Source organism: Dipodomys spectabilis, unplaced genomic scaffold (genome assembly GCF_019054845.1).
Source record: "Dipodomys spectabilis isolate Male_0828 unplaced genomic scaffold, ASM1905484v1 ptg000197l, whole genome shotgun sequence".
Taxonomy (NCBI): Eukaryota; Metazoa; Chordata; class Mammalia; order Rodentia; family Heteromyidae; genus Dipodomys; species Dipodomys spectabilis.
This window is the reverse complement of record NW_024870874.1, coordinates 16,225,525-16,246,220: the sequence shown is the minus strand read 5'-3', so window position 1 is coordinate 16,246,220 and position 20,696 is coordinate 16,225,525. Positions and strand designations below refer to the sequence as shown.

General features: G+C 41.6%; 1 protein-coding gene across 8 annotated transcripts in view; it reads right to left on the bottom strand.

Moving 5' to 3' along the window:
• Positions 1-20,696, bottom strand: part of Nrf1 (nuclear respiratory factor 1) — a 125,993-nt gene that overhangs the window by 58,133 nt on the left and 47,164 nt on the right. For all 8 annotated transcript variants that reach the window (XM_042695967.1, XM_042695968.1, XM_042695963.1 and 5 more), the window contains exons 4-6: positions 17,967-18,081; positions 14,381-14,507; positions 9,111-9,251 (exon numbers count right to left, since the gene is read on the bottom strand). In XM_042695967.1, the coding sequence (XP_042551901.1) occupies positions 9,111-9,251; positions 14,381-14,507; positions 17,967-18,081 (383 nt within the window). The remainder of the gene's footprint in view (positions 1-9,110; positions 9,252-14,380; positions 14,508-17,966; positions 18,082-20,696) is intronic.

The following is a 20,696-nucleotide window of genomic DNA, read 5'->3' as shown; positions in this document are numbered from 1 at the left end:
TAAAATAGAAAAAAGCAGAGGCAGATGAGTGGGTTCATATAGATCTGGGTTGAGAATGAGAAACAAAAGAATGCAAGAACCAAGAAGAGATGGAATTGATCACCTGGGCCAATTCCTTTGTGAACTCTCACTACACACTTTGAATGTACAGTTAGTTTAGGTAACTTGTTCTGCTGGATCTTTTACTATTAAAAAATGTACAAGCAGGCTGGGGATGTGGCTCAATTAAAGAACACTTGTCTGGAATGTGCAAGGCCCTGGGTTCAATCCTTTGTATGGCAAAATAATGCTTTTTGCATAGCTAGGATAATAGATTCTTATCACCATGCCTGTTTGAGATGGGGTCTTGTGAACTGTCCTTGAGCCATAATCCTCCTATAGTATCTGCTTTCCAAGCAGTTAGAAATACAGATATGAGCCCCCATGCCTGGTGTCCGTCTGTCTGGTGCTGGGGATCAAGTCCAGGGCTTCAAACATACTAAACAAATGCTCTACTACTGAGCTGCATATAGCCCTAACCCCTGGATTAGGCTTTTTAGAGTTTGTAAAAACCTTATTTCATAAAACTGTATGATTTCCACATAATCTTTACTTTTGATTGCCACTGACTTGAATTTGATACTTTTTTCTGACTGTGCCCTAGAAGGAGTAATATTTTCCACTCTACTAGTTTGGAGTGAGTTTATTGACCAAGCTGGGCTACTTTAGGTCCATGTAGAGCCCTGAGTCAGAATGAGAGCAACCAGGAAAGCTTATCCATCCCAATTAAAGGACAGCCTGAGAGCTTCGGCTTTACCTTTGCTGATCCTGTTGATTGTCTCCCTGTGGATTATAGACAAACCTCCCTTAACACATTGAGTGGCTTTGGTTTCCAAAACTCTAAGACCAGTAATTAATCTAACTGGTAATGAGGAGACAGTGGTGACTTCTGGAAATGAATTAATTAACTCTTTTTATGCTGGGCAACTAATTTTCCCGCTATAACAGTTTTGAGGTCAAGCAAGCTGTGAATAAGTGTGATCCTCCTACTTCATAGTCTCCTATAAAGTTGGAGCCACAGTATATGTTACCTTTCCTGGCTTACTGACTAAGATGAGGGCTTGCCAATTTTTTTCTTGAACAGGCCTCCAACCATTATTCTCATTTCCACCTCTCAAGTAAATGGGATTTCTTTTCTTTTTATTGGAGATAGGGTTTCCCTGTATATAATACAGGCTGGTTTTAACTCCCAAGCTTTTTACACCTTATAGGTAAACAGGAATGTGGCAGAGAAGATAAATTCAGTCATTTGCAGATTAAGGTATTATTTTAATTAAAAATTATGAACTTGTGGGGCTGGGAAGATGGCTTAGTGGTAGAATGATTGCCTCGCGTGCATGAGGCCCTGGGTTCGATTCCTCAGCTCAAGTGGTAGAGTGCTAGCGTTGAGCTGAAGAGCTGAGGGACAGCGCCCAGGCCCAGAGTTCAAGCCCCACAACTGATCAGAAAAAAAAAAAAAAAAAAAAAAAAGAACTTGTAGGTTAAGGCCCAATTATATCCACACAAGTATTTAAAAGGCATTAGAAAGTACAGCCGCCTAGCTACTCAAGAGGCTGAGATCTGAGGATCACGGTTCAAAGCCAGCCTGGGTAGGAAAGTCTATGAGACTCTTATCTCCAATAAACCACTAGAAAACCGGAAGTGATGCTGTGGCTCAAGCGGTAGAGTGCTCGCCTTGAGCTGAAGAGCACAAGGACAGTGCCCAAGCCTAGAGTTCAAGCCCCACGACTGACCAAAAAGAAAAAGAAAAAAAAGTACAGCTATCCCTTCCTATATCACAGTTCACTTATTGCGGCTTCACTGAATCATGGGTTTTAAAACAATATATGAGTTACACTCACCTATTGCAGGAGTTACAGTCTAGAGACCACTGCGATAGGTGAAAATCCACAAAGTATCAATAAGTAAACCACGACATAGCGTGGGACCACTGTCTAATGATGCTACTTTGCAAATTTTCTTCTATTGCAGGGGTCTCTGGAACATAACTCCTGAGATAGGAGAGGGATCACTGTAAATAAAACCAAATTACTTCCCTGCTCAATTTTGGACTCATTTGTACTGTTGATCAGGGCTGTCTGATGGAGATGATGAAGATAGTTATTGTTATTAGAAGTACCTCTCAGGCTGAAGGGGCAGCTTAGCAGTAGAGTGCCAGACAAGCAAACCAGAAAGCAGAGCAGGTATGAGGCCATGAGTTCAAATCCCAGTAGAGGGCTGGGAATGTGGCTTAGTGCTCGCCTAGCATGCATGAGCCCTGGCTTTGATTCCTCAGTACCATTTAAACAGAAAAGGCCAGAAGCAGTGCTGTAACTCAAGCAGTCAAATGCTAGCCTTGAGCAAAAAGAAGCTCAGAGACAGTGCCCAAGCTCTGAGGTCAAGCCCTAGAACTGGTAAAAAATAAATAAATAAATAATAAAAAATAGAAACTCTTCTCCCTAGAATTGCAAACAGAAACACTGGCTTTCTCAAACCTACTCAGTTTGGGAAGACTAATAACTTTGGAATGAGTGAAGTCAATGGAGATACTTAGAGATTCCTTCAGAGTTTTCTCTCAAGCCAAACATCTGCTGTTGTACCTTACACCCCTGCACCCATCAAAGTGTTATACTTAAAGTCCAATCTTGTCTTTGCAAGAGTCTCAGATGAATCAGTTTCTGGCTATATTCTTTTATTTTAAGAATGTAAATCACTCTTCCTTGTAGGTCAAATTCTACATATTGGGCTGGGAAGGTGGCTCAGTGGTAGAGCGCTTGCCTTGCAATGCATGAGGCTCTGGGTTCGATTCCTCAGCACCACATAAGCAAAAAAAAAAAAAAAAAAGCCGGAAGTGGCGCTGTGGCTCAAGTGGTAGAGCACTAGCCTTGAGCTGAAGAGCTGAGGGACAGCGCCCAGGCCCAGAGTTCAGGCCCCACAACCGGATAAAAAATAAATAAATAAAAATAAAAAAAATTCTACATATTTATAGAAACATGCTAGATTGTCTCCTTGAAGTTTTATGTGAATAACAAAAACCACATTGTACATATTTTACAACTTGCTTTTTTCCACTTAATATTCCCTCATACAGATCTCTTCATGGTTGTACAACTCCAATAATCTCTTTTTTCAACAGCTGCTTAGTGTCCATGGTATGGGTTACCATTTTATCAATCATTTCCCTATTAATAATTATTTTAGTTGTTTACAGAATTTTTTTGCACTTACAAATAGCACTTGTATATACTTCTTTGGGTACATATGTATGTCTTTACTATAAATTCAAAAAGTAGGGTTGCTATTTAAAGGACATCTGCATTGAACATTATAATAGATACCAATCCCATTCCCAGTAGTGCAGGACAATGCTTACCTTCTCATACCCTCTTTCACACCTGATATGTGGGAAATGACTTCCTATTATAATTTTCATTACAAGTGAGTTGAGAAACCTTTTATATGCTTATTTGATCATTTTTTTCTTTCTATGAACTATTTTTAATGCTTTGCTTATTTTTTGAATTTTTTTCTTTGAAGGACATATTAATTTGTTCTGGATATTAATTCTCTACCATATAAACTTCAAATACTTCCTAGTTTAGTTGTATCCTAACTATGTAATCTATATGATTAAAATCTTCTCAGTATTTCTGAATAAACCCTTATTCTTTGCTTAAAATATGCTGTTTGTCAGGCATGATGGCCATGGCTATAATCCCAGCACTAGGGAGACTAAGGCAGTAGAATCATAAGTTCAAGAACAGGCTGGGATATGCAATAAGGCCTTTTAAAAAGTTATATTTAAAACACATTTTATTTTTTATTTTTACGTGTTATCTATATATTCTCTTATTGGTTTTGCCTTGCCTACCTGTTTTTTTAAACATGGTATGGTTATCATATACATACACAGTTTTATAATCTCAGGCAGTAAGAAAAGCCTACTTTGCATAGTTTCTGATACTACAGAATGAAGAGGCAGTTTTGGAATTGTTATATTAATAGTGGATAACACAAAACACTAAAACTGTCTGGATCCTATCACCAAAGATTCTGATTTAACTGACCAGGGCAGTAGAATTTTAAATTCTCTAAGTGATTCTACTTGCGCAGTCAATATTGACAACTATACTCAAATACTCTTATTCTAGCCCTTCTTAAAAATACCGAGGAGCTGGGAATGTGGCTCAGTGATATAGAGTGCTTACCTAGCATACATGAAACCCTGGGTTCAATTCCTTGGTATCACATGAACAGAAAAGGCTGGACGTGGTGCTGTGGCACAAGTAGAAGAACACTAGATGAGCACAGACAGGCTCAGGGACAGAGACCAGCCCAAGGTTCAAGCTCCAGAACAGGAACACACACATACACACACACACACACAGACTCAGGGACAGAGACCAGCCCAAGGTTCAAGCTCCAGAACAGGAACACACACACACACACACACACACAGGTGCTAGTGGCTCATACCTGTACACACACACACACACACACACACACACACACACACACACACACACACACACACACACACACACACACACACACACACACACACACAGACAGGTGCTAGTGGCTCATACCTGTAATCCTAGCTACTTAGGAGGCCGAGTTCTGAAGATTGCTATTTGAAGCAGCCTGACTCTTATTTCCAATAAACTCAGAAAAAAACAGAAGTGGAGTTGTAGCTCAAGTGGTAGAGCATTAGACTTGAGTGAAAAGCTTAGGGTCAGTGCCCAGTTCAAGTTGCACAACCAACTAAATTAAAAAAAAAAAAAAAAAAATCGCTGGGCACTGGTGGCTCACACCTGTAATCCTAGCTACTCAGGAGGCTGAGATCTGAGGATCTTGTTTCAAAGCCAGCTCAGGCAGGTAAGGCTGTGGGATTCTGATCTCCAATTAACCACCAGAAAACTGAAAGTAGATCTGTGGCACAAAGTGGTAAAATGCTAGCCACGAGTAAAGAATTCAGGGACAGCTCCAATGCCCCTATTTCAAGCTCCACAGCCAACAAAAAAATAAATAAATAAAAGTATGTTTACTGTGGTAAAATCCATATAAATCCAGTATTCTAATGTGCACAGTTCAGTAATCTTAAATGGACTCACAATGTTATATAACCATCGGTAGTCATTATTGCTAGAATTTTTTTTCATTATCACCTTGAATAGAAACTCCATACTCATTAAAACATTAACTCCTGATTTCTACCTCCCCAACCTCTGGTAACTTCTCTATTTTGTCTCTATGATTTTACCCACTTAAAACAAATCATATATAACAATCACTATTTTCCTGGTAAGTCTACCTTATTTTACCTAGCATGTAATTTGTTTCTTCTTTATGATAGAAAAGACTAGACTTGGGGGCGGGGGGTAGGCGGGGGAGAGGATGGGAAGGGATGGGAAGGGGAAACAAAGGAGGAGACTACAATGCTTGGTAAGAAATGTACTCATTATCTTGCCCATGTAATTGTAACCCCTCTGTACAGTATTTTCACCAAAAAAAAAAAAAAAAAAGACTATGGGCTGGGCAGGTGGCTCAGTGGTAGAGCGCTTGCCTTGCATGCATGAGGCCCTGGGTTTGATTCCTCAGCACCACATAAGAAAAAAAAAAGCCAGAAGTGGCGCTGTGGCTCAAGTGGTAGAGCGCTGGCCTTGAGCTGAAGAGCTGAGGGACAGCACCCAGGCCCAGAGTTCAGGCCCCACAACTGGACCCCCCCACAAAAAAAAGACTAGACTTACTATGCTTTGTCAAAATAGGATATAACCCTCAAGGTTGGAAGTATGGCTCAATAGTATTATGCCTAAGCAAGTGAGGCCATGAGTTCAAACCCGAGTTATACCCAAAATAAAACCCTCAAAAACTTAAACTGGTAACTGCTTGTTTTCTAAGTTATACAGGACAAGTCTTGTGAACAACTTCTTTCTAACCAAGCAATTTCTGTGCTGAATTTTCTCTGAAACTGGTGAAGAATTACAACTCTGTTGCATCATCACTCCTGGGAATATTAAAGCAACAGAAATTGTCCCAGTGAGAGTAAGAGAAGGACAGCAAGTTCAGAGAGCAGAGGGAAGGAGAAGGGAAAGGGAGTGAGGGAGTGGATTTGAGCCAGTACTACTGAACAGGTCTTTACAGAGATGTATTTTCTATAATACCATCTTTGCCTCAATTTATTAGAGATCCTTAATAGATTGTGTGTATATGTTAATCCTGGGGCTTGAACTCGGCCTGGGAACTGTATCTGAGCTTGTTATATATAGTGTTCTACTACTTGAGCCACAGCTCTACTTCTAGCTTTTTTGGTAGTTTATTGGAGATTAAGAGTCTCATGCTTAGGCATGATAAGACTAGACTTTCTTGCCAGGGCTGGCTCTGAACTGTGAACCTCAAATCTCAGTCTCCTAAGAAGTAGGATTATAGGCATAAACCACTGGCACCTAGCTTCCTACAAAGATTTTGTGAGTGTACATGAGAATCCTAAAGGACTCAACCATCATAAAGAGTAGAAGTGACACTCTATTAGCAAAATTATAATTATTGTTTAAAGACTCTTTGACAAATACCTTGACTCAAAGTATGTAGCCTGAGAACCAGCACCATTGGCATCACTTGAGAGCTTGTTGTAAGGCAGAGTCTCAGGTTCCACTTCAGACTACTGACAAGCAATTGCACATGACATGGTGAACATGATTCCTGTGCATAATAATTAAGAAGCATTGACGAGGCCAACTTCTAGGCTTGTAATATCCTAGAAAATTTTAATTGACTTGAAAATTTTCTGAAAAAGGAGCTGATGCAGCATTACTTGAGCCCAGGAATTCAAGACTAACCTGGACAACTTAGAAAGTCTGACACCAAACTAATGATTTTGTCTAAATTTCTATCTCTTCTAATTCTCAGAGGGTGAATACAGATAATAGCTTATAGGCTGAGTTCTAGTGACTATTGTTAAAGTTACCTAAAGTTTTCATTTAATCACTATAAATACTACAGAACTATGTGTCTATTCCTTTCTTTTTTGTTCTTTCTTTTTTTTTCTTTCCTCTCTCTCTCTTCTTCTTTCCCTTCCTCCCTTCTTTTTGTGGCACCAATCCTGGAACTCAAGACCTGAGCACTGTCCCTGAGCATTTTTTTGGTCAAGGCTAGCACTCTACAACTTGAGCCACAGCACCGCTTCTGGCTTTTTGATGGTTAACCGAAGGTAAGAGTTCATAGACTTTTCTGCCCAGGCTGGCTTTGAACTGTGATCCTCAGATCTCAGCTTCTCTGAGTACCTTCTCTGAGCCACTGCACTGGTGCCAGCAAAATAATCTTTTGGTTTTTTTTGATTGGTCACGGGGCTTGAATTCTAGGCCTTGGCACTTGTCCCTGAGCTCTTCAGCTCAAGGATAGCGCTTTACCACTTGAGACACAGCGCCACTCCCAGCCTTTTCTTTATGTAGTGCTGAGGAATCGAACCCAGGGCCTCATGCATGCAAGGCAAGCACTCTACCACTGAGCCACCTTCCCAGCCCCCTCACCCTGCTGTCCCCCTTCCTTTTTTTTCTTTTTCTTTTTTTTCCCTTGGGTCGTGGGGCCTGAACTCTGGGCCTGGGCGCTGTCCCTGAGCTCTTCAGCTCAAGGCTAGCGCTTTACCACTTGAGCCACAGCGCCACTCCCAGCCTTTTCTGTTTATGTGGTGCTGAGGGATCGAACCCAACCCCTTATTCCAAATTTTAGATAAGCAGAGGAAAAATCAGCAGAAAGGCCAGTGAAGTAGGAGGAAGATATTCTTGTGGAGTCACAGAGAACAGGGCAAGAAAATATTTAATGAAGAAAGGAGCCAGGTGCTATGGCTCACGTCTATAATCCTAGCTACTCAGGAGGCTGAGATCTGAGGACTGCAGTTCAAAGCCAGTCAGCCAGGCAGGAAAGGCCGAGAGACTCTTATCTCCAATAAACCACCAGAAAACCGAAGTGGCACTGTGGCTCAAGTGGTGGAGCGCTAGCCTTGAGCTGAAGAGCTCAGCGACGGTGCCCAAGCCCCGCGACCAACATTCCTCCACCCCCAAAAAAGGAGTAGTCAACCTAAATAGTACCAGAAGACAAAATAAGACTGACAATTAGACTTAGCAAGCTATAAGTAAGTACATTAAGAAAGAACAAAAATGTGGGAAATACACGTTATAAAGTGATCTTGATCATGCTATCAAGATTTTTAAAAAATCACAAAGGAACAATCTAGGTATGCAGACACATCAAGCTAAATACACCTTGATATTCCTTCTCAGATAAAGAGGGAGAGAATAAATGACTCAGGAGGTGTCCTTGAATGTTTCATTAGTTGGGTGCTGATGGCTCATGCTTATAATCCAAGCTACTCAGGAAGCTGAGACCTGAAGATCACCATTCAAAGCTATCCAAGGCAGACAAACCTTAGAGTCTTATCTCCAATTAACCAGCAAAAAGCTGAAGTGGAGGTGTGGCTCAAGCAGTAGAGTGCTAGCCATGAGTAAAAAAGCTAAATGAGAGTTTGTGGCCCTGAGTTCAAGCCCCAGTACCCTCCCCCACAAAATACTTCATTAGTATACATTCGTTGTACAAATGGAGTTTCCCACATGTATACAATGTACTCCATTAACCTGGTCCCTTCTATCATTCTCTTATCCTTCTTGTCCTTTCTTAAAACTATTTCAACAGCAGGAGGTGTCATTCTGAATTTTGTGTTCTTACTTTCCAAGGAGAGGACCTTTGCTTCATAATAAACATTTGTTTAGGTACTCAGAATTTTTATAGAAAGAGGAGCAGCTCAGCCCAAGAGACTAACTTGTCCTACTTGATTGTGATCCATCAAACTCCTCCAGTTCAAACCAACACCAGTTCCCAGTGAAAGGGAACTGCCGATGGGAGTGCAAGCCTGCCCTTAGTCAGAAGCATCCTCCAGCACTCCCCAGCTTCCCCTAGGCTGCTACTGACTGATCAGCACACTCCAGTCTGCATCTCACTCTCTGGTTGGATCTCCAAGGACAAAGCTAGGAAAATCAGAGGCCCGCCCACACCTATGCATGCCTCTTTGCATCTCCTCCTCACTTCCCGCCTCTTACCTGGGTCATTTTGTCCACAGAGACTGGAATCCCGTCGATGGTAAGAGGTGGCAGCTCCGAGTTAACCTCCTGTGGCGCAGGGGCGTGTTCTGCCAGAGCAGACTCCAGGTCTTCCAGGATCATGCTCTTGTACTTTCGCACCTGCAGGGAATTAAGGACAGAAGTAAACAAGATGCTTAACAACCAGGAAGGAGACTGGTGCCAAGCAACAACAGAGTGGGTGGGGCTGGCCTTCCTGAGCCACTGCCAGGCCACAGAACAAACACTCCGACAACTGGCAGGTAAAAATACCTGTGGCTCCAAAGACATTACACTGAGTGTAGTTAAATGAAAAGATGATGAAATCACATGTAACAACAGCAGAAGCAAAGTCAGTGGAAAAAGTTTTATGAAATACTGCTTTTCAGTTAAAATATTTTAACAACCAGGCGCTGGTGGCTCACGCCTGTAATCCTAGCTACTCAGGAGGCTGAGATCCGAGGATCGCAGTTCAAAGCCAGCCCAGGCAGGAAAGACTGTGAGACTCTTATCTCCAACAAACCACTAGAAAACCGGAAGTGGCGCTGTGGGTCAAGTGGTAGAGCGCTCGCCTTGAGCTGAAGAGCTGAGGGACAGCGCCCGGGCCCAGAGTTCAAACCCGATGACCGACAAAAAAAAAAAATTTTAACAGTCAACACAGGTGCATCACCTGTTACAGATCTAACAGGAATGACAATCATCATTCTGCACTTCTCAGGCCACACCTAACTGGCAGTTGATTGTGAAGAGCATTCAAGATCCTCAAGGACTTATGTATTTAAAGTTCTAAGTAATCTATCCAAAACTACTACTTGCTCAAAGCCAAATACCACACAGACAGGAGATTCAAGTGCACAAGAGGCTGTACTGAAAGACAAACAGAAGAGGCACATACTATTGCTGAGTGCAAAAAGTGCTGGGTAAGATTAGGGCCAGAGAAATCCCTACAGGTCAAGTCCTCCCCAGTGACAGAAATGAACATTAAAGCCTTGATGCCTCTGTAGCACTAGCCTAGGTCTGAACCAGTGTTGGTCCTTGGCTTTATTCCACAACAATCTGTGAAAGGTCTCTCAAGGACAGTGAAACCTTGCAACAGCAGCAGCAGCATCGATACACAGGCATCTATGTACTAGATCCTATGACCACTAGTAATGGGTTCATTCATTTATAAGAATACACAAGGGGAAGGGGCAGTAGGAAATCAACTTGCATTTAGGACTCAAGTTAACCTGCATTAGGGTTCAAGAGCTTATCTTAGAACATAAAAGAGAAAATTAGGTTTGTCCAAGTTCCAACAACGTTTGGGTCCTGGGATTTCTGCTAAGTAGACTAAAGTATCAGCAGGTCAGTCTTCCTTACTGATTGTCTCATGAGGATTAAAAAGCAAAGATTCTCAGCTGGGCATCAGTGGCTCATGCCTGTAATCCTAGTTACTCAGGAGGCTAAGATCTGAGGATCAGGGTTCAAAGATATCCCAGGCAGGAAAGTCTGTTTCTTTTTATAATATCTTTTTTTTTCCTTTTTTCCTTTTTTTTTTTGCTGGGCATGGGGCCTGAACTCTGGGCCTGGGCGCTGTCCCTCAGCTCTTCAGCTCAAGGCTAGCGCTCTAACACTTGAGCCACAGCGCCACTGACTTCCAGCTTTTTTCTTTTTGCTTATGTGGTGCTGAGGAATCAAACCCAGGGCCTCAGGCATGCAAGGCAAGAGCTCTACCACTGAGCCATCTTCCCAGCCCGAAAATCTGTCTCTTATCTCCAATTAACCACCAAAAGCTAGAAGTGGAGTTATGGCTTAAGTGGGAGTGCTAACTTTGAGCAAAAATGCTCAGGGATATTACCCAGGCCCTGAGTTCAAGCCTCAGGACTGGCACAAAAAATAAATAAAAATTTAAAAAAGATTCTTATATTCTACCCCAAACATTTAGAAAAGTATTACTGTTGTTAAGCAGTATGATTTTTTTCCCCTCCAGTCCTGAGGCTTGAACTCAGGGCCCAACACTGCCTCTGAGCTTCTTTTTTGCTCAAGGATAGCACTCTACCACTTGAGCCACAGCTTTTTCTGTTTATGCAATGCTAAGGAATTGAACCCAGAGCTTCGTGTATGCTAGGCAAGCACTATACTGTTAAGCCACATTCCCAGGCCCAGCAGTATGATTTTTGTAATTATAGAATCCTCCAAATAAATCCAGAACTAAGAGGATTAAAGAAAAACATCACAAATTTATGGACTCATTACAGACACAGTTTCCTTCTGCTTGCTTGCTTTCTTTCCCTCTTTTTTTCTTCCTTCTTTTTCTTCCTTCCTTCCTTCTTTCCTTCCTTCCTTCCTTTTTTTTGGTGGTATTGAGGTGCTCTACCACTTCAATCACACTTGCATCCCTTTTTTGCTTTAGTTATTTTGGAGATAGGGTCTCTATGCCAGAACTGGCTTGGACCTCAGTCCTCCTATTTACACTTCTTTCATAGTTGGTAGGACAGGTCTGAATCACAACAAATTGCTATTGATTGGGTCTCATGAACTTCATGCTCAGAGTTGGCCTTGAACCTCAATCCTCCTAATGTTTACCTCCTAAGTAGCTAGGATATCCTGGTTTCTAATATAAAAGTTTCAACTGGGCACCAGTTTTCACACCTGTAATCCTAGCTATTCAGAAGGCTGAGATCTGAGGATCATGGTTCAAAGCCAGCCTAGAGGCAGGAAAGTCTGTGAGACTGTTATCTCCAATTAAACACCAGAAAACCAGAAGTGGCACTGTGGCTCAAGTGGTAGAGTGTTTGCCTTGAACTGAAGAGCTCAGGGACAGCACCTAGGCCCAGAGTTCAAGCTCCACAACCACACACACACACACACACAGCTAAGGGACAGTACCTAGGCCCAGAGTTCAAGCCCCACGACCACACACACCCCATCCACACACACACATACACACAAAGCTTCAAAAACAATTGCCACCAACGGATGAGAATGTGGCTTAGTGGTAGAGTGCTTGCCTAGCATTCATGAAGTGCTGGGTTCAATTCCTCAGTACCACATAAACAGAAAAGGCCAGAAGTGGCACTGTGGCTCAAGTGGTAGAGCGCTAGCCGTGAACAAAAGAAGCTCCAGGACAATGCCAGGCCTTGAGTTCATGCCCCAAGACTGGCAAAAATAAATAAATAAATAATTGCCACTGTATTTTTTGTAACATAAATAGCTGTTGTTGCCAAAGGAATGACATTTTTTTGTTTTCTTTTGTTTTGGTCTATCCTGGGGCCTGAACTCTGGGCCTGGGCGCTGTTCCTCAGCTCTTCAACTCAAGGTTAGCACTCTACCTACCACTTGAGCCACAGCGCCACTTCTGGCTTTTCCTGTTTATGTGGTGCTGAGGAATCAAACCCAGGGCTTCATGCATGCTTGCAAGCACTCTACCACTGAGCCACCTTCCCAGCCCCCCCGCACCCTTTTTTTTTCTATATTTCAGTATTCGTAGTTTTTTGTACTACCAACCCACAGGAAAAATCTGGTAATATATAATCCTGGATCCTGGGTCTTCGAACTTTTTTTGTGTTGGTCACAGAGCTTGAACTTGGGTTGGGAGCTATCCGTGAGCTCTTTCACTCAAGGCTAGCGCTCTACCACTGTCAACCACAGCACCACTTTCAGTTTTCTGGTGGTTAACTGGAGATGAGTTTCACAGACTTTCCTGCCTAGGCTGGCTTCAAACCACAACCCTCAGATCTCAGCCTCCTGAGTCACTAGGATTACAGGCATGAGCCACCAGCGCCCAGCTCTTTGAATTTTAATGTATCAAGTTAAATCCTTAGATGTAGGCTCTTACTAAGAATGAATAACAATACAAAAACACATTACATTTCAGACAAGAATTCAATTGTATGTTCTGGATACAAGAGGAGTCTTAGGAAGGTAAGAGATCTTAAAAGAGTCACCACTTAGCCAGACTATGGTGCAAATGTCTATAATCTTAGTAACTAAGGAGGGTGAAATAGGAGAAAGACTGTAAATTTAATGCCAGCCTGGGCTAAACAGGGAAACCATGCCATAAACAAAAGTATAGTAAGCTCCAGTGAAACTAAAAATTGATTATCATAGAACTGAGAGCTGACAGCAGAGCTGCCCTCAGACCTTTGATTCTAGAGCATACCTGGCCCAAAGCCAAGCTCTGGCTGTGGCCCATGAAATCCACTGGCTTCATCCTGTTCTCTCTCCAGCCCCAGTGTCAGTCTCTTTTCCTCTATGGCTTCAGGTGAGGTTTCTAAGACTCTTAAAGGTCTCTATATTCCTAGATTTAAATCCTGAAACTCTGAAGAATTTATGTGGTATGTATCTAACAATGAAAAAGTTTTTTTGTTGAGTAAGTAAATAAATGAAGAATAAAACTTGCTTTTTTTTTTTTTTTGGTCGGTCGTAGGGCTTGAACTCTGGGCCTGGGCGCTGTCCCTCAGCTCTTCAGCTCAAGGCGAGCGCTCTACCACTTGAGCTACAGTGCCACTTCCGGTTTTCTGGTGGTTTACTGGAGATAGGAGTCTCACGGTCTCTCCTGCCCGGGCTGGCTTTGAACCGCGATCCTCAGATCTCAGCCTCCTGAGTAGCTAGGATTACAGGCGTGAGCCACCAGCGCCCGGCAAAACTTGCTTTTTTTAAACTTTTTTTTTTGTCATCATAGGGCTTGAACTCTGGGCCTAGGTGTTGTCCCTGAGCTCTTCAGCTCAAGGTGAGTGCTCTACCACTTGAGCCACAGGGCTACTTGTGGTTTTCTGGTGGTTAATTGGAGATAAGAGTCTCACAGACTTTCCTGCCCAGGCTGGCTTTGAACCAAGATCCTCAGCTCTCAGTCTCCTGAATAGCTGGTATTATAGGTATGAGCCACCAGTACCCAGCTAAACTTTTTTTTTTTTTTAAATAATTTGGTCAAAGGCGTTTATACCATGGAAACCCATTCCTGTGTATAGAATACTTCAGTCTGTTTGATTGTGCATGTATGCATATGGCTCGTTTTACAATATGAGGTCTGACTTCCACATATTACATTGGTTTAAGTGCTCTCTATTTCCCACTGCATCTGCTGAGGTAAAATGGCAAACAGTAATCATCCTTCTTTATTTTGCTGTATGAAGTAGTTTAAAAAGTAAGTCCTGACTTCTACCTCTTCAAGAAAACTCTGTAGATGTGCCAATTACTGAACTGCAAAGAGGGTCAAAAGGCAATAACCCACACAAAGCAAACAGCATGTGATAACACAGCTATACACTTACCACATTCTCCAAAGGTGCTGCACCAAACACTTTGAAGACAGGATTGGGTTTGGAGGGTGATATACAGAGGACAATTGCTTGCTGTCCCACTCGAGTAGTATATTCATCTAATGTGGCTCGAAGCTTCCTGAATCAGAATGAAAGAGAATAAAAATAGTTACAAAAGATAGAATATACATTGACAGAAAACGGATCAAATTTTCTTTGACATAAGATGATTCTACTAAGTGTTCTTTTACCCAAAATGTGAGGGGGGAAAAAAAAAAAGGAGTGGGCCGGGAAGGTGGCTCAGTGGTAGAGTGCTTGCCTTGCATGCCTGAGGCCCTGGGTTCAATTCCTCAGCACCACATAAGCAAAAAGAAAAAAGCCGGAAGTGGCGCTGTGGCTCAAGTGGTAGAGCGCTAGCCTTGAGCTGAAGAGCTGAGGGACAGTGCCCAGGCCCAGAGTTCAGGCCCCACGACTGGACCCAAAAAAAAAGGAGTATGTGGTGTGAAATCTTGTTCAGCAGAAAAAAAAAGATTTTATATATAAATTACCAATAACTAGCCCATCTGTGTAAGGGTCTACTGGGTGTTTATGCTGATTTGGAACACAACAAATATCATTCTTCCTGATCTTACTAACATGAATTAGTTCCAACATGGAAAATTTCAGAATTAGTAATTCTTAATTTTCTTTTTTTTTTTTTTTTTTTGGGGGGGGGTAGGGGTACCTATATTAGGGCCTGACCTCAGAGCCTGAGTGCTATCCCTTAACTTTTTTTGCTCAAGGCTGAAACTCTATCATTTGAGCCACAGATCTACTTTTAATTTTTGTTGATTAGTTGGAGATAAAACTTTCATTCTTTCCTGAGCAACTAGGATTATGGCACCTAGCCAGTATATTATTTTTTTTTATTAATAAGTTTTTTATGTGAAAATACCATACAGAGGGGTTACAATTACATGGGCAAGGTAATGCGTACATTTCTTATCAAGCCTTGTTGCCCCCTCCTTTGTTTCCCCTTCCCATCCCTGCCTTCCCATCTGTCGTCGTCGTCGTCGTCCCCCCCCCACCAAAGTTGTAAAGTTTGTTTTTTGACATAGCATCTTGTATATTTCATTGCTGCAATGGGTCCATCTGTATGCCTATTTAAACAATTTGTTTTTTCCCTTCCCCTCCCCAAATCATACCAACATCAAATACAGTGAAAAGAGGGGTTATACCATGGGGGAGGGACATACGAAGCAACAAAAAAATCACCTTATAAATATGTTAGAAACTATACCAAGAAATAAAAACCACTTTAGTCCTTATTTGGGGGTTCATTTCGCCTAACATCATCTCATCTGACCTTTTCTGCTCGTCTCAGACATATACTAGTTATTGCAAATAAGGGAAACCATGGGACCTATGGTTCTTTGGGCCTGGCTTACTTCACTTAATATAATTTTTTCCAAGTCTTTCCATTTCCTAACAAATGGGGCTTACAGTATATTATTATGATTGTTCTTTTTGTTTTCTTTTGGTCAGTCATGGGGCTTAAACTCTGCTCTGGGCCTTGGTACTGTCCCTCAGCTCTTCAGCTCAAGAAAAGCACTCTACCACTTGAGCCAAGCACCCTTCCAGTTTTCTGGTGGTTTATTGGAGATAGGAGCATCTGCCAGGGAAAGGAAGAGAGTCCTATTTTTGTTGGTCATGAGGGCTGAATTCTGGGCCTGGGCACTGTCCCTGAGCTCTTCAGCTCAAGGCATGCTCCCTACCACTTGAGCCACAGTGACACTTCTAGTTTTCTAATGGTTTATTCGAGTCAAGAGTCTCACAGACTTTCCTGCCTGGGCTGGCTTTGAACTAAGATCTTCAGATCTCAGCCGCCTAAGTAGCTAGGATTATAGGCATGAGCCACCAGCGCCCAGCTGATTGTTCTTTTTTGATTAGCTATTACTATTAATCTCTTACTGTACCTAATTTTTCACATCTCTTTTCCCCTGGAGTCAGATTATCCTCAAGTTATACATTTCATAATTCTTCTAGGATCACGGCCTACCCTTTCAAGGTAGTGGTAAGCAAAAGGCTGTGTAACGAACAAATCAGGCAGCGTTGCTTAAAAGAATGGTTTTATATTCACCATCTCTATAATGCTACTTAATGGGTAAGAGGTATTTTTTTTGCCAGTACCAGAGCTTGAACTCAGGGCTTCCCCATTAAGTTTGGCTTCTTCATTCATGGCTGGTACTCTACCACTTGAGCCACACCTCCAGTCCAGCTTTTTTGCTGGATAACTGAAGACAGAATCTTCTGGCTGGCTTTGAATCTCAGTCCTAAAAATCTCAGCTTCGTGAGCAACTAGATTATAGGTATGAATCACTGGTCCTCAGCTAAACTGTAAACTTTTAACATGTCTCAAATCAAAGTCCTGATTCTGCTATAGCCTCACTCTTTTTTGTTCAACTCTTCCAATAATCTCTAGTCTTTAGCAATCAGACCAAAAACATCTTGAAGATGTTCTTCACTCCTTTTATCTCTCTTTCTCCATGTCCAATCTATCAAGGAATTGTGTGTAGTTGTCTTCTAAATATACCTAAAGCTTGACACTTCCTATTTCCTTTGCTGCTGCCACATTATTTCCATTGTTTTGTTTTTGTTGCTATTTTTATCCCACTCCTGGGGCTTGAACCCAGTGCCTGGGTGCTGTCCCTAAGTTTTTTTTTGCTCAAGGTTAGTGCTCTATCACTTGAGCCGTAGACCCACTTCTGGGTTTTCTTTGGTGGTTAGCTGGAGATAAGAATCTCAGACTTTCCTGCTTGGACTAGCTTCAAACCAAGATCCACAGATCTCAGCCTCCTAAGTAGCTAGGATTATAGGCATGAGCCACCAGCACCCATTTGCCCCACTGGTTTATGACACTATCATCTCTGGCCTAGAATTACAATAACTTTTTAATGACTGTATCTACCTGTCTACTCAATTTAATAGACACATGATTATTTAAAACACACAGTCAGATTGTACCAATGCTTTGGTCAAAGCCTTCATTGATTTCCCATTTTGCTTGGAACAACAATCAAAGCCCTGATATGTTAGCTCTCATCCTGTCCCTCAAATAAGCTACCAAGTCCCACCTCAGCAGAGCCGTGGCTCTTCATAGACTTCAGCTAGAAATGCTCTTCTCTGAGACATCCACATGGATATTCTTCCAGTTTCTTCAAACCATCCTAGAGAAGAGAAATTACTATGCTCCTTCCTACCTCCTGTGTTTAGTATTTTGGTCATTCCATTTTATATTTTTTCCATACTCATTACTATCTACCAGAGTATATGTGTTTTCTTCCTCCTCTATTAGAACTTGCTGTTTATTATTATATTCCCAATGCCTAGAATGTTGCCTGGCACATAAAAGGCATACACATTTTCTCAGAATGAATTAATGTGATATATGTCACATGGATTAAATCATTTTCTAGATTTTCATCTATTTAATTTTGGGAATACTTTCAAGTCTAACTAAATTTGTCATCAAGGACTCTAACCCAGTGTGTGGAGGAACCTAGTAATGTATGTTCTAACTGCCATCCATGTGGAAGTTTTTGAGAAGCAGCACCCTCACCGAAGCAAACGTGTTTGCTGCCTCTTCCGGATAGATGGATTAGACTCAAACACATGAGGTCGTTTCCGTTTCTTCCCGGTTGCCACAGCGGCAGCAGCAGCCATTCCCACAGGACCTGAAATAATAAGTATGTGCTGAGATTAGGCAGGAGCCTGTAACTGTAGAAGTCAGAACACAATTACAGGATGAAAAGCTAGAATTTCTTGCCCAATATGTTATTCATGAATATAGAATGTCTCTGACATTATTAATATACATCACTATTTTTTCATATTAATAATACATACAGTAGTTTACCAATGAAACGAAATGAATATATATATATATATATATATACATATATATATATATATATATATGTATATACTGCTGTGAGGCTTGAACTAAGGACCTGTGTGCTGTCCCTGAGCTTTTTCACTGAAGGCTAGCACTCTACCACTTTTTTTTTTTGCCAGCCCTGGGGCTTGAACTCAGGTCCTGGGCACTGTCCCTGAGCTTCCTTTGCTCAAGGTTAGCGCTCTACCACTTGAACCACAGTACCACTTCTGGCTTTTTCTGTATATGTGGTACTGAGGAATCAAACCCAGGGCTTCATGCATGTGAGTCAAGTACTCTACCACTCAGCCACATTCCCACCTCCAGCACTCTACCACTTAGAGCCACAGTTCCACTTCTGGTTTTCTAGGGGTGGCTGGAGATAAGAGTTTCACAGACTTTCCTGCCTGGGCTGGTTTTAAACCATGATCCTCAGATCTCAGCCTCCTGAGTAGCTAGGATTATAGGCTTGAATCTTCAGTGCCCATCTAAAATAAATCTTTTTGTAACGCAAACGATTTGCACCTGCCAATCATATACTAGCTTGAGTTTTGTATGATGCTGTTTTGTTTTGCCAGCATGCCTATACTATTAAGGCAGTATTCTTAGAGATACTCGGAATAACTGCAGCATTGAGAGAAAGCCTGCCAAAACCCAAACCAGTTACAGACTTTGAACATTTCTTCTCCATTCCTATGTCCCATTCCCATTACTCCAAGCACTGCCAAGTTAAGGAATTTAGACAGAAACACTCACACTTGGAATTCAAATATAAACACATATAAGAGGATTATCTGGAAGAATACGGACTTATTTGGAAAACTCTCCTTGTATATCTGGGAACGGTGCCAAAAATACAGATGCTGACTACAAGGTCAAGTTGATGAAAGCATCCTGGCAAAAAAAAAGATTTAAAATTTTCCTACTTTAAGAAAATGTTAAGAAAAGTTAGTCTAGCTTGCCCTGGAACTAATATGTAACAGTCTTTTTTAACAAAGGGTAGTTGAAGGGTATTGCTACTCAAGCCTCTGATATCTGGGATCTCAACATAACAAAAATGTAATTCAACTGCCCACATTTGTGCCTAAATGTATGCTGTTAAGTGGCTGATTACAATCATCCTTCCTATAAATGCACATGAACACTGGTAAATGATTCTTGGTAATATCACTACTCTGACTTAAATAAACTTGTTAAATACCCAAAGCAAGCAAATTCTAGATGATTACTTGCTTTCCATTACAAAAAGCTAGTAGGAAATTGATGCATTAATATTTCATTCTTCATTTTTCCCTCCCTCCCTTTCTCCCCTTTTTTCTTTCTCCCTCTTTTTCTTTTTCTTTTGCTGAGAATCAAGCTTTAGGTCTTGGTGCAAGCTAGACAAGTGTTCTACCACTTTGCTACATCCCCAGCCCTGAAACTACCTGCTGAATAGCATCTTCCCATACCTTCTTCTCACCTCAGCCCTGACAGCCACCATTCTACTTTCTGCTATGTTTGCTTATTTATATCCTTCATATTAGTAGAATCATGTAGTAAATTTGTCCTTCTGTGACAGGCTTATTTCAAATAGCAAAATGTCTTTAAGGTTGATCTATTTTGTTATATATGGCAGGATTTCCTTCTTTTCCTCAAAACCTCATGCTTGCTAGGTAGGTGCTTTACCAGTTAAGCTGTGTCCCCAGTCCTTTTTAAAGCTTTCACTATTTCTCAAATAGAGTCTCACTTTGGCCTTATCACACCACATAGCTGGCATGCTATATGCTCACAGCTTCACCTAGGTTTGTACTGGCTGAGATCCCATGAACTTTCTTCTCTGGGCAGACCTGGAACTTTAATCTTCCCCATCTTAGCCTCCTAGGTAACTAGGATCACACGCACAAGCCACTTTCCTATCTGCAAGTTCTTACTTTTCTAACTTCCTCAGTCTGAAATGCACTTTCTTTGTCACTACCCTGTGCTGAGCCCAATAATACAACTCACCTAAGAGGAGTCTTACCAGACCACTCAATCTGAAGCTACAATACGCTACTTCCTCTCTCCATTACTTTACCTCAATATTTTCTTCAGAGCATCCAGTGCTATTTATTTATTTGTTTCTTTATTTTTGTGCCAGTATTTGGACTTGAACTCTGGGCTTGAGCACTTTCCTTTAGCTTTTCACTCTAAGTGACAGTTTTACCACTTGAACTACAGCTCCACTTCTGGCTTTTTGCTGGTTAATTGGAGATAAATCTCCTGGGACTTTACTATGCAGACTGGCCTTGAACCCTGATCCTCTGAACTCATACTCCTCAGTAGCAAGGATTATAGCCATCAGCCACCAGAACCTGGCTTCTGAAGGTTTGTTTTTTTTTTTAACTTTACTATTCATTTATATCTAAAAGCTTATTTTGCCTTATTATTTGCGACTTT